This window comes from Helianthus annuus, chromosome 8 (assembly GCF_002127325.2).
Source record: "Helianthus annuus cultivar XRQ/B chromosome 8, HanXRQr2.0-SUNRISE, whole genome shotgun sequence".
Classification (NCBI taxonomy): Eukaryota; Viridiplantae; Streptophyta; class Magnoliopsida; order Asterales; family Asteraceae; genus Helianthus; species Helianthus annuus.
Genome location: NC_035440.2, coordinates 73,525,006 through 73,537,786, shown reverse-complemented (window position 1 = coordinate 73,537,786; position 12,781 = coordinate 73,525,006). Strand labels below are relative to the sequence as shown.

The 12,781-nt window shown below is 34.4% G+C and overlaps 1 protein-coding gene across 1 annotated transcript; it reads left to right on the top strand.

The window, feature by feature from the left end:
• Positions 1-7,887: 7,887 nt before the first annotated feature.
• Positions 7,888-11,659, top strand: LOC110873048 (peroxidase 24). The gene is made up of 4 exons (XM_022121973.2): positions 7,888-8,106; positions 10,287-10,478; positions 10,825-10,990; positions 11,098-11,659. Exons 1-4 carry the CDS (start codon positions 7,894-7,896, stop codon positions 11,505-11,507), a joined length of 981 nt encoding a protein of 326 aa, XP_021977665.1. The 5' UTR covers positions 7,888-7,893; the 3' UTR covers positions 11,508-11,659.
• The last annotated feature ends 1,122 nt before the right edge of the window (positions 11,660-12,781 follow it).

Here is a 12,781-nt window from a genome sequence, read left to right as displayed (position 1 = left end):
TTGTGTAAGATGCAAAATTATTTTATAGGTTGACTCATTAAATGATTAAGGTTCATTAATCTAAATTGCAAAAATAAAGGATAAACTCATTAAATGATTTGTTCTAATTACCTTTATACCCTTTATTCTTTTTGTTCTTAATTTGTAATTTCTTCTCATTTGAACTCTCCACTATATATATATATATATGAGTAAATTGCTAAAATAGTCCCTAACGTTTGTTCACATTTGCTAGATCCATCCAAAAAAAGATTTTTTCTCATATGAACCACCGAGGTTTCAAAAAAGTTGCTAAATCCATCCAAACTTCAGGGACGATTTTAGCAATTTAATAAAAAAAACTTTTTTTTGGATGAATTTAACAAATGTGAACAAACGTCAGGGACGATTTTAGCAATTTACTCTATTTTTTTATTTTCATCTTTTTATTATATCTCTTAATTAACATAAAATCTATTTATTTTCATCTTTTTATTAAATTTCTTATTTAACATAAAATCTACTAGTTTTTTTTTCTTTGAACGACGAATTTCTACAACAGGCGATAGATTCGCACCTGCTTTTGCAGGCCCTCCACCCCAATCTGGCCAAGACTATGTTGTCTTAACCGGGCTCATGCTTGGCATCAGAGTTTGGCTTGGCGCTCCTCGACAAAATTTCCAGCCTACTGCCATATGCGAGTAGTTGCACCCTCCACAAGAGCCGAAAACTCTCTGGAGTAAATGCACTGTAATAGAAAACTCGGGTGTGCTCTGCGGGTTTTGAACCTGTGACCAGGCCTTCACCCACTTCAAAATAAAGATTAATCATTTATATTTTACAATTATGAATACGGTTTTATATTTATAATCATCTAACCAAGTCTTTTAAAATGTAAACATTTTACTCATTACTAATCCTTTAATAAAGTTAATTATACGACAAAATGTTTTCAACGGTTTAATTTGTTACCTGTTTAGCAAGAACGTGTATTTTATTTTATAAATGAACAAAAAAAATACTGGGTGAAGGCCTGGCCAAAGGTTCGAAACCCGCGGAATACACCCGAGTTTTCTATTACAGTGCATTTACTCCAGAGAGTTTTCGCTCTTGTGGAGGGTGCAATTACTCGCATATGGCAGTAGGCTGGAAATTTTGTCGGGGAGCGCCAAACCAAACTCTGATGCGAAGCGTGAGCCCGGTTAAGACAACATAGTCTTGGCCAGAGTGGGATGGAGGGCCTGCAAAAGCAGGTGCGAATCTATCGTCTGTTGTAGTAATTCGTCGTTCAAAAAAAAACTAGTAGATTTTATGTTAAATAAGAAATTTAATAAAAAGATGAAAATAAATAGATTTTATGTTAATTAAGAGATATAATAAAAAGATGAAAATAAAAAAAATAGAGTAAATTGCTAAAATCGTCCCTCACGTTTGTTCACATTTGCTAAATCCATCCAAAAAAAGTTTGTTTTATTAAATTGCTAAAATCGTCCTTGAAGTTTGGATGGATTTAGCAACTTTTTTGAAACCTCAGTGGTTCATATGAGAAAAAATCTTTTTTTGGATGGATCTAGCAAATGTGAACAAACGTTAGGGACTATTTTAGCAATTTACTCTATATATATATGGTGAGGTTCGGCTACAAAGTCCATTTTTCCTACAAAGTGTACAAAGTTATAAAACACCACAATTTTAGCCATAAAACACACTCAAAACCCACAAATAATAGCGTGAAGATCCCTAAAACACAATATCCAAACCCTAACAGTCCATAAAAACTTCAAACACACCATCGTAGAACTATGAATATAAAACACAACATGATAATCAACATAAAACACACGAATGTTAGTCATTCGATAATCAAAGCCTTATCATCCAAAACACAACACAAAACCCACAAATATGGCGTTTTAGTAATCTTCACTTTGCTATTTGTGGGTTTTGAGTGTGTTTTATGGTTGAGATTATGGTGTTTTATGACTTTTTACACTTTATACGAAAAATAGACTTTGTAACCAACTCCCACCATATATATATATATATATATATATATATATATATATATATATATATATAGGGGCTGCTAGAATGAGAACCACCCCGAGTTGTAAGAACCGCGAGAACTACACCCCACGGAGCGCCGTTCGCCGCGATTTTTTTTTTACAAGTAGATGTGTGCATTATAAACACGGCCGTAAAAAATCACGGCGAACGGCGCTCCGTGGGGTGTACTTTTTTACACCTCAAGTTTGTTGTTTTTTAATTTTTTTCTTTTTTCTTTTTTTTTCACCAAACTTGAGGTGTAAAAAAGTACACCCCACGGAGCGCCGTTCGCCGTGATTTTTTACGGCCGTGTTTATAATGCACACATCTACTTGTAAAAAAAAAATCGCGGCGAACGGCGCTCCGTGGGGTGTAGTTCTCGCGGTTCTTACAACTCGAGGTGGTTCTCATTCTAGCGGCTCCCTATATATATATAGTGGAAGGTTCAAATGAGAAGAATTTTTTTGTAAGAATAAAAAAGAAGAAGTTTCAACCAATAAGAATGCTTCATTTTACTTCATTTAATATTCTCATTTAATTTTAATATAAGAGTATATTGGTAAACTTACATAAATCATTAATTTGCATTCTTCCTCTTTAAGAACTAACTAAATTAAATTTGTAACCCCTTTTCAAAATATATACTTTTTCCAAATTAAAAAACAACTTAATTCAAATTGTAGAATAAATTACTAGTTGTGTAGGATAAATTACGAGTTGTGTAAGATATATTTCGAGGTGTGTAGGATAAATTTCGACTGTGTAGGATAAAATTATATAATGTGTAGGGTATATGTAGGAAAATTTTGATATGTGTAGGTTTTGTAGACTATATGTAGGATAATTAATAATTAGTTGACTAATTAATTAAAGAGAGAAAAATTAATGATATGAGTTATAAATGAAATAGTATTTTACTAATATGCCCTTTCTTCTTTGTCTTCTCACATTAAATTTCTTCTCAAATGAACCTTCCCCTATATATATATATATATATATATATATATATATATATATATATATATATATATATATATATATATATATATATATATATATATAGGGAGCCGCTAGAATGAGAACCACCTCGAGTTGTAAGAACCGCGAGAACTACACCCCACGGAGCGCCGTTCGTCGCGATTTTTTTTTACAAGTAGATGTGTGCATTATAAACACGGCCGTAAAAAATCACGGTGAACGGCGCTTCGTGGGGTGTACTTTTTTACACCTCAAGTTTGGTGAAAAAAAAAGAAAAAAGAAAAAAAATTAAAAAACACCAAACTTGAGGTGTAAAAAAGTACACCCCACGGAGCGCCGTTCACCGTGATTTTTTACGGCCGTGTTTATAATGCACACATCTACTTGTAAAAAAAAAATCGCGGCGAACGGCGCTCCGTGGGGTGTAGTTCTCGCGGTTCTTACAACTCGGGGTGGTTCTCATTCTAGCAGCCCCCTATATATATATATATATATATATATATAGGGTATTTTGGTCTTTTACCCCAAATGTCAAATCCCCCCTTATCTCTCTTCATTTAAGTCTCTCATCTCTCCTCTTTCATTTCATTTATCAGTTACATCCTTTATCTCTCATCTCTCTCTCTAGAAAATGCTTCACCACCATATCTCATCTTCTTCTTCTTCGAAATAATCTGCACAAGGTAAAACCCCAAATCAAAACTCAAAACAACCACCACACACACTCCTTCTCCGGCCCCCCTCCCCCCATGTACAAACTCCTTCTCCGGCCACAACTCCGGTGGAGTAGGAACATCGGTGGCGGCGGCAGAGCAGCAACATCGGCGGTGGCGGTGCAGCAACATCGGCGGCGGCCACAAAAGTCCGGCGGAGCAGCAACATCAATTGTTGTCATTTAGTTATGATGTTTGTTCGGATTCATAAGACGCCTTCCCGATCGCCGTCTCCGGTGGTTGCCGCTGCCGCACAGTCGGTGGCTGAGCCGGTGAAGCCGGATCCAGGTTTGAGTTTTTGTATGATTTTTTTTAATCTTGTTTGATTTCTGGATCTTTAGGTGGTTTGATGTTCCATCTGGGGTTTGTTTTGATCTGTTAGAACTTGTAAATTGATGTTGATTTCTTTGGAGGTTATGGTTTTTGGTTGCTTCAAGTCTAGTTCATCAGTTCCTTGCCCCTGTGTTGTTGATTTATTTGGTATTTTTTTATCTCTGTTTTGATATGTTGGAGATTTTGATTTGGTATGTTGGGGATTTTGTTGGGTTTGATTTTGTTGAATCTGGTTATTTTGAATGTTTGGCTAGTGTTTTTGTTGAATCTGGTGATTTTGAATGTTTGGCTAGTGATTTTGAATCTGGGGATTTTGGTTGGTTCTGATCTTGTTTCCTTTTTTTATGGTGATTTTTGGTTCTGATCTTTGTAGGGAGGTGGTGGTCGGTGGCGTGAATTTTTGCTGGTAACTGTTTTTGGTAATTGTTTTCGGTGACGTGATCTTGTTGGGGGTTTGATTCTGTTGAATATGGTGCTTTCTGAATCTGTTGAATATGTTTGAATCTGGTGAATGTGTTTTGAATGATGTTCATCAGGTGCTTTTGAAATGTTTTGAATATGTGAGTTTTGATCCGTTTTGGATTTTGGGCGATGATGATGCAAAAAAAACCCATATATTTTGATGACGAGGGCGCGGCAAGGATGGTGGAGGGTAGGTTTTTGAACCTGCAACCCTACTTTGCAGCCTCTGATTATCGGAAAATCTGAGCCAAAACATCGTTTTTTTAATATTCCACTCGTTTTTTTTTATTTTTGTTTCTTGGGTTTTTATATTTTTTTGAGGCGTCGATGATGATAACAATATATCTGAGACACCTCCCGAGTTTGCGATTTATGGGTGCGTTCGTTTTTGCGTAAAAATTTTTTTGTAAAAAAAAATTAAACCGTAAACTTTTTAACGTAAACCGTAAACTTTTTTAGCGTAAAACGTTTTACGTAAAACGTAATTCGTAAAAAGTTTTACGTAAAACGTAAAACGTTTTACATTTTACGTAAAACGTTTTACATTTTACGTAAAACGTAAAAAGTTTTAACATAAAACGTAAAACGTAAAAAGTAAAAAGTTCTACGTAAAACGTAAAAAGTAAAAAGTTTTAACGTAAAACGTAAAAAATTTTACGTAAAACGTAAAACGTAAAATTTTTAACGTAAAACATAAAAAGTTTAATGTAAAACTTAAAATGTAAAAAGTCTAAAAAGGTTAACGTAAAACGTAAAAAGTGTAAAAACAGCGCGTAAAACCGGGAATAAAAAAACGCACGTAAAAACCCGGTCCTAAAAAACGGCGTGAAAAAAACGAGGCGTAAAAAAACGGCGCGTAAAAACGGGACATAAAAACGGGACGCTAAAACGGCGCGTTAAAACGGCTTTACGTGACGTAAAAACGGGACACAAAAACGGCTTTGTAAAACACGTGACGTAAAAAACGGCGCGGCAAAAAACGGCGCCTAAAATCGGGCCTAAAAAACGGCACTGAAAAACTACGGTCGCAAAAACGGCGTGAAAAACGGAGCGTAAAACGGGTGGTAAAAAACGCGCGTAAAATTTTTTTATAAAAAAATCTGATTTCAAAATTTTTGTTTAATAAAGAAATCTGATTTAAAACAAAATAATTAATGTAACAGGACAAAATTGTAATAAAAAACAATAAACTTAATATGACAAAAAAAACAAAATTACTTAAATACTCTTTTAGATTAAAATATTAAAGACATAATAAGACAAAAAGAATTTAATATTACTTTTAACTACTTTTAATCTCATCCATCCATTTTTAAGATCTAATGGTCAGAAAGTGGTTCCCACAGTTCTTACAACTAAAGGTGGTTTTCATTTTAGCGATCCCATATATATATATATATATATATATAGACACACACTAATCAAACATTAAGCTTCAATTAATTATGTTAAATAACAATAACATAAAAAGGTATTAAAAATATATAATAGAAGATGAACTAAAATTGTTCTTAACCTTACCTCAAGTGAATCGTAAAGTTCTAGGTATGTAATTAAGAGAGGTTATTTTACAAATGTTTTTTTTGAGACAATAAGCGAACTATAAAATGGTGCTCTAATTTCACTCATAAAGTCTCCTCCAATCCTGATAGACCCGTCGCCATGGGTGATTACAGTTACTTTTTTCGTCTAATGATAGCTGATAGCCTAGAAATTGAAAGCATGTTGCGACGGGAAGTGGGAACGATGATTGCGGCTATATTTTAGGAGCTTTAGGCCGCTGAATAATGATGATTAGGTTAATGGTTGTGTGTTGTAATAGGTGGAAATTAATGCGAAATCGATTTCGAAACTGGACCTTTTTGACAAAAAATATTTACTTTGGGGTCCTTAAATGAAAAACTAGTTTAGTTTTGAAATAAACGTATTTATTTGGGCCTATGTAGCACGGGGACGCCTAGAACCATCGGGTACCCGTCCCGGGGACGTTTTGGGGACGAGGACGCCATGGGTACGTCCCCTAAACGTTTTCGGGTATTGGGGGACGCCAACTACATGTTTCGGGGACGGCGAATACAAGTTTCGAGAACGTATCCTATTATTTTTAGGGGTTTATCTTTTAAATCTTTCAAAATCCATAACAAACAGTCAACCTTTCAATTAAAAAAACCGATCAACATTCAATTATACATAACGTCGGCCTTTCAGTTCCTTCTCTTCTCAATTCATCATCATATTCCATAACAAACAGTCAGCCTTTCAATTAAAAAACCCGATCAACATTGAATTATACATAACGCCGGCCTTTCAGTTCCTTCACTTCTCAATTCATCATCATCATTTGTATTAATCATCATCTATATTCATCATCGATTATCGCTTCTCAAGAAACACAAGGATCATCAACTACCCGTTTATATTTTATATTTTATATTTTATATATTTTTTTTTGCCGTACCCGTATCTTTGATTTTTGAGTTTTTTCGTTCCCCGTACCCGTATGTCCCTGCACCCCATTCTCGTATCCGTTCCCATGCTACATGAATTTGGGCCTAATACATATACTATATATAAAAACTTTTTAAAAACTTGGAGGCATGTATTTTTGGGTGGTCTTAGGCGCCTTGGTTGTCAAGACTATGGAGCCGGCACTTTAACTCTAATATCGTAACCACCAAATATCAAATTTGATGATTATTTCACTATAACAATTAACCTATGTCGTTACCTTTTTCTTTACGTAAGGAAAAAACTGAAAAATGCTCAATAATTGGTTGACTTCTTTGATCTATCATTACGTTCCATGATTCGACAATCTTATGTGTGTATTTAATAATAAGCATGTATATGCATGCAGAAAGGAATTATTGAGGCCAAATGTAATAATGAGTTAAAGTTGATTCTAGTTTGATTGTTTAAATATGCATGGATCTTAAACTTACAAGGTAAACAATCAGCTTTCTTTTCTATATAAACTCATTCCTGCATGCATGGTTTGTTTTTTTAACCTCAAGAACCTGTTACAGGTGAACTCATAAGATGATAAGAGCCCATTAATATCATCCTATTCCTAACCAACTGAACCCTGCAAATTTTAATTAACTTATTCTGCTTGGTTCTTTTATTATTTTATTTTTATGAAACATGCATGGCTTCTGAATCTGAATATTGAAAATGAAATTCATTCTTAATCAATATTACAGAATTATTTTGTTGGGAATCTTAATGTCAACCGATGAAAATACACGCATCTATGTTAGGGTTGAATCTTGAAAATTATTATTATATATTTATATTGATAGAAAAACCTTGAAAACCTTCTATATAAAGGATTTATATTAAAGGTGATCTCAACCCAAAAACATTAACTGTGAAAGTTAACATGATCCCAAGAGTTCTAGAGTTGTTGCTACTTTTGATTTTGGTGGTTGGGTGCCATGGTGGCGGAGGGTTGAAGATGAAGTATTATGAGAAACTGTGTGATTCGATTTCGGTTGAAAATACAGTTAGGGAGATTGTATGGAGCAAAGTTGCTGCAAAACCTGCCCTGGCTGCCAAGCTTCTAAGGCTTCACTATCATGACTGCTTTGTTAGGGTAAGTAATTCATTCAATACAACTTCCATAGTGCTTCACAGATGTAAACGAGTCGGGTTGCTCGTGAGCTACTCGAAATCGGTCGCTGAAAGTTCAAAGCGAGCCAAATTTAAACCGTGATGTAGCCTTAACTGAAGCTAGTTTAATAAACAAGATCGAGCCGTAGCTTTATATATTGAGCTTAATTGTTATTAGTGTGTGTACACACATACACACACACACATATATATATATATAGTGGAGGGTTCAAATGAGAAGAAATTATTTGTAAGAAGAAAAAAAAAAGAAATTTCAACCAATAGAAATGCTTCATTAGACTTCATTTAATATTTGTACTTAATGTAACTATAAGGGTATATTAGTAAACTTACATACATCATTAATTGGTAGTTTCATCTTTAATAACTAACTATATTAAATTTGTAACTTATTTTTAAAATATATATTTTTCACAAAAAATAAAAATTCATTTATAGTGTAGGATAAATACGAGGCGTGTAGGATAAATTACGAGTTGTGTAGGATAAATTTCAATATGTGTAGGATAAATTTCGAAATGTGTAGGATAACTTTTGATGTGTGTAGGCAAAAATATTTAGTGTGGAGGATTATAGTCTTAATGACTAATTAATTAGTCAAACATAATAATAAATGAAATTAGAAAAAAACTATTTAATGTTTTACAATTATATCCTTTTATTCTTTTTCTTCTCAATAAAATTTTCTTCTCAAATGAACCTTCCCCTATATATATATATATATATATATATATATATATATATATATATATATATATATATATATATATATATATATATATATATATATATATATATATATATATATATATATATATATATATATATATTATATACTATAACTAAAAAATTTCGTTTTATACAATCGTCATATAATTACGTGATAGTTAGTATTATATAGAAGGTTAGAATGAAAATAACTTAATAATGTATTCATAGCGATATATAGAAAAGTTATATTTATAAAAATAAAACAATTTAATCTAATATCTGATTAATAATAGACGGGGCGAGCACAAGTTTAGCACGAACTTAAAAATTGTTAGCCACTAAAAAAATTAGTAAGGGGAGGGGGTGGTTCACTAATGATAGAATTTATCACTCACAAGCACCAATCAAGTTTCGTCATGTCATCGACCATTTTTCCATCACTCACAACTTTTTTTAGTGGGGGTGGTCATCACCCATCACCACACCCAACAATTTCCCTCCAACCAACAAATACCCTCCCAAAACAAAACATTAACGCGTGATAAAGATAACGGAAATGAAATCGCGTGATTGTATAACGCGTTATAGCAAGGAGGCGGGGTGGGATTTTGGAAAGTATCACGCGTTATTAATGTACCCGTTATATTATCACTGGACCACCCCGTCCTCTCTAACGATCCGAGTTCGAGCTTTAGATATAAAGCTTAACATGAGTCACGATGGAGATAACGGAAATGAAATCGCGTGATTGTATCAATGCCTTACATTAATCGAGTCGGGCTATAGTTTATGCGATTTCGGGCTCGCTCATCCCCATTCAGGGGTGGAGCTTAGTATGGGCCAGAAGGGGTTGGGGCCCTTATTTTTATCCTTATAGAAGTGTATAGTTTAGGCTTACTACCTTTTGAAAAATTATGTCTCTTTTGTTTGACCCCTGCTAATTTTTTCCCTTAGAAGTGTAGGGATGTGGCTTATCATACAATATCCTCTTAACGTGCGACCATTATATGACTTAATTACGCATGTTTATTTATAAATTATGCACGTTATGTATTCAAATCCTAATTACGCATGGAGAAGAAATCACGCATGGTCAAAACACAAAATCACACATGGGTTGTTTCAAACCCTAATTAAGCATGTTATATGCATAATTACGCATGTTATTTGGTGATTGCATACCGGTCGCACGTTAAGCGCCTTTTGTATTTTATACTTTCTCTAGAAGTGGATACTTTTAATTTCTCGTATTTTCGACCCCCAATTTAAATGTTTGTTCCGCCGCTTTCTCCACTCGTTTATGCGCATAGTTTTTCAATATATTCTTCAAATTAGCCAACTGATAGTGTTATGTTTTGAACCTTGCCAAGTTGCCACCAATTCTAAATTGTGCATGATACTTTATCAAGTATAACTTTTGCACTGTTGCAGGGGTGTGATGCTTCAATTCTATTGGATCCTACTCAAAATGTGACAACCGAAAAAGCAGCAGGACCTAACAGATCTGTTACTGGGTACGATGTTATTGATGAAATAAAAACAACGTTGGAAGCTAGCTGTCCTGGGATTGTTTCATGTGCCGACATTGTTGCGTTGGCTGCTAGAGACGCTGTTTCGTACCAAGTAACACAAATCAATTCCAACAACTTTTTTTCAGACAATGCATCACATTAAATGGAATTTCTTTTTGAATGGGAAGATGACAAATTTTGATTTTATATGTTTTACTTATGAAGTTTATTGTGTTTTATTCTAACTAAATAGCTATTTAATATTACAAGAATATTAATAATACTAAATTTCGGATACAACTCGATTTTTAATAAACTTATATAGAAATAAAACAGAAATAAAACAAAACCATGCATATGGATTTAGTGTACCAAATCAAATAATTATATATTTCAAAACACATGCATTTATTTTGGAATGGAATTAATAGTTTTCATCTTTTACCGGATAATTGTAGTTTCAAAAGGAAATGTGGCCGGTTTTTACCGGAAGAAAGGACGGAAGCGTCTCGGTGGCGGTCGAAGTCGGTGTCAATCTACCATCTGCAAGCGCAAATTTCACCACTCTCCTAACCCAATTCAAAGCCAAAGGACTAGACGTTGATGATCTTGTAACGCTTTCTGGTATACAACCTTGTTTCCTAACTTTTTCCTACATATGCATGCATGCATATACTTGTTTTCTAAAGCATCTTTTGGTTATATGTAACTATGTTTTTGTACCTAATTAGGGGCACATACTATCGGGACCTCACGTTGCGCATTGGTTTCAAGACGACTCTATAACTTTACAGGTGTAGGAGATGCTGACCCTTCTCTCGACCCGACTTACGCACAAACCTTGAGGGAAATATGCCCGATCCCTGTGAATGCAAGCATTACTCTTGAAATGGATCCTAATAGTTCCCTCTCATTTGATTCTCAATACTTTGAAGGTTTGAACCAACATAAGGGTCTATTTGTGTCCGATGCAGCACTAATTACAAATGCGCAATCGGCTCACATAGCAGAAGTCTTGCAAAATCCTAAGGTGTTCTTTGCAAGATTTGCTCGGTCCATGGTACGAATGGGTGCAATTGAAGTCCTTACGGATGGCCAAGGACAAGTTAGAAAAAATTGTCGTGTTGTTAATGATCAATGACCATAATCAGTAATTCCTTCGCATTGTTCTTTTTTATGTGTATGTGTTTGTTTTATTGTATCATGTCCATGGCAAGGGTGGACCCAAGTTGTAAAGAAAGATTAAAAAAAAAATAATGTGTTATGTGTTATAGTATTCAATACTCATTTTCATATGTTATTTACAAAAATTCCCCAAACATCTTTTAAAGAATGCAACTCACAATAAGTATGTACGACTTATGAGTGCTCTTTTTCTAGTAATACGAGTCAAGTCATTGACCCGCTAGGTCGACTCGAACATGACTTGTTTAACTAAGCATGTTCGTGGGTTCGACTAGAAACTATTGGCTCAATTGTTGTTTGGCTTGAGCAAGGGGCCCATCTAGAATCTGAAGGGGTCTAAGGTTTTAGGGTTTTTTATTTGTTGTTCCCAAGTTTGGGTGTGTCTATATTATTATATAACAGTTTAGGGTGATTATGAGAGTTGAAATGTTAATTTGTTATGGTACATAAATATCAATAGCTAAGGAATCTTTAATCGTGAAGTTTTTCATCCAACTACATGTGTTCGATCATAGCAAGATAGGGTTGGCATCACATTTTCTCCGGCATCATCGATCAAGCCAGGAGGGTAGCTTAGTTCGTTAGTTGATAGCTAAACCATCAGGGTTGTCCTGTACCGTCGAGACCAACCCAGTGAAGGGAAGGAACCATGAGAGTTGACCAAGAATATAGGGACGTTGTCATCGGTTTTCTTATGTAACTAGGGTTCTCACAAGGTGTTGTTTCGTGATTAAACAAGGAGAAAGGTTCAATCGTTGTTTGCTGTTTGCGAGGGTTTGTTCGCTTGACTGGGTCAGATTTTTCAAATCAAATAATTAAGGTTTGATTGTTGCTTGGTTGAATATGTAAGGTTTGATTAATATTTGAGTTTGATGTTGTCTCGTTGAACGAAGAAAGGTTGGACAAGATTAGGTCTAAGCATTGTTGATTCTTAAACCATCGTTGAGTTGCGATTGAGGGCGGGAATCAAGTTTAGAATTTCTTTGCGTTGTGTGTCAACCACATGAAGGTGTATCAGATGGACATAAAGTGTGCTTTTCTCTATGAGAAGATCCAAGAAGAGTTCTATGTGTGTCAACCACCTTGATTTGAATACACATTCCATCTTGATTATGTCTACAAGCTAAACAAAACTTTGTATGAACTAAAACAAGCACCAAGAGCCTGGTATGATACTCTATTCACCTTTCTCCTACCAAATGAGTTCAAAAGAGGTAAAATTGATAAATC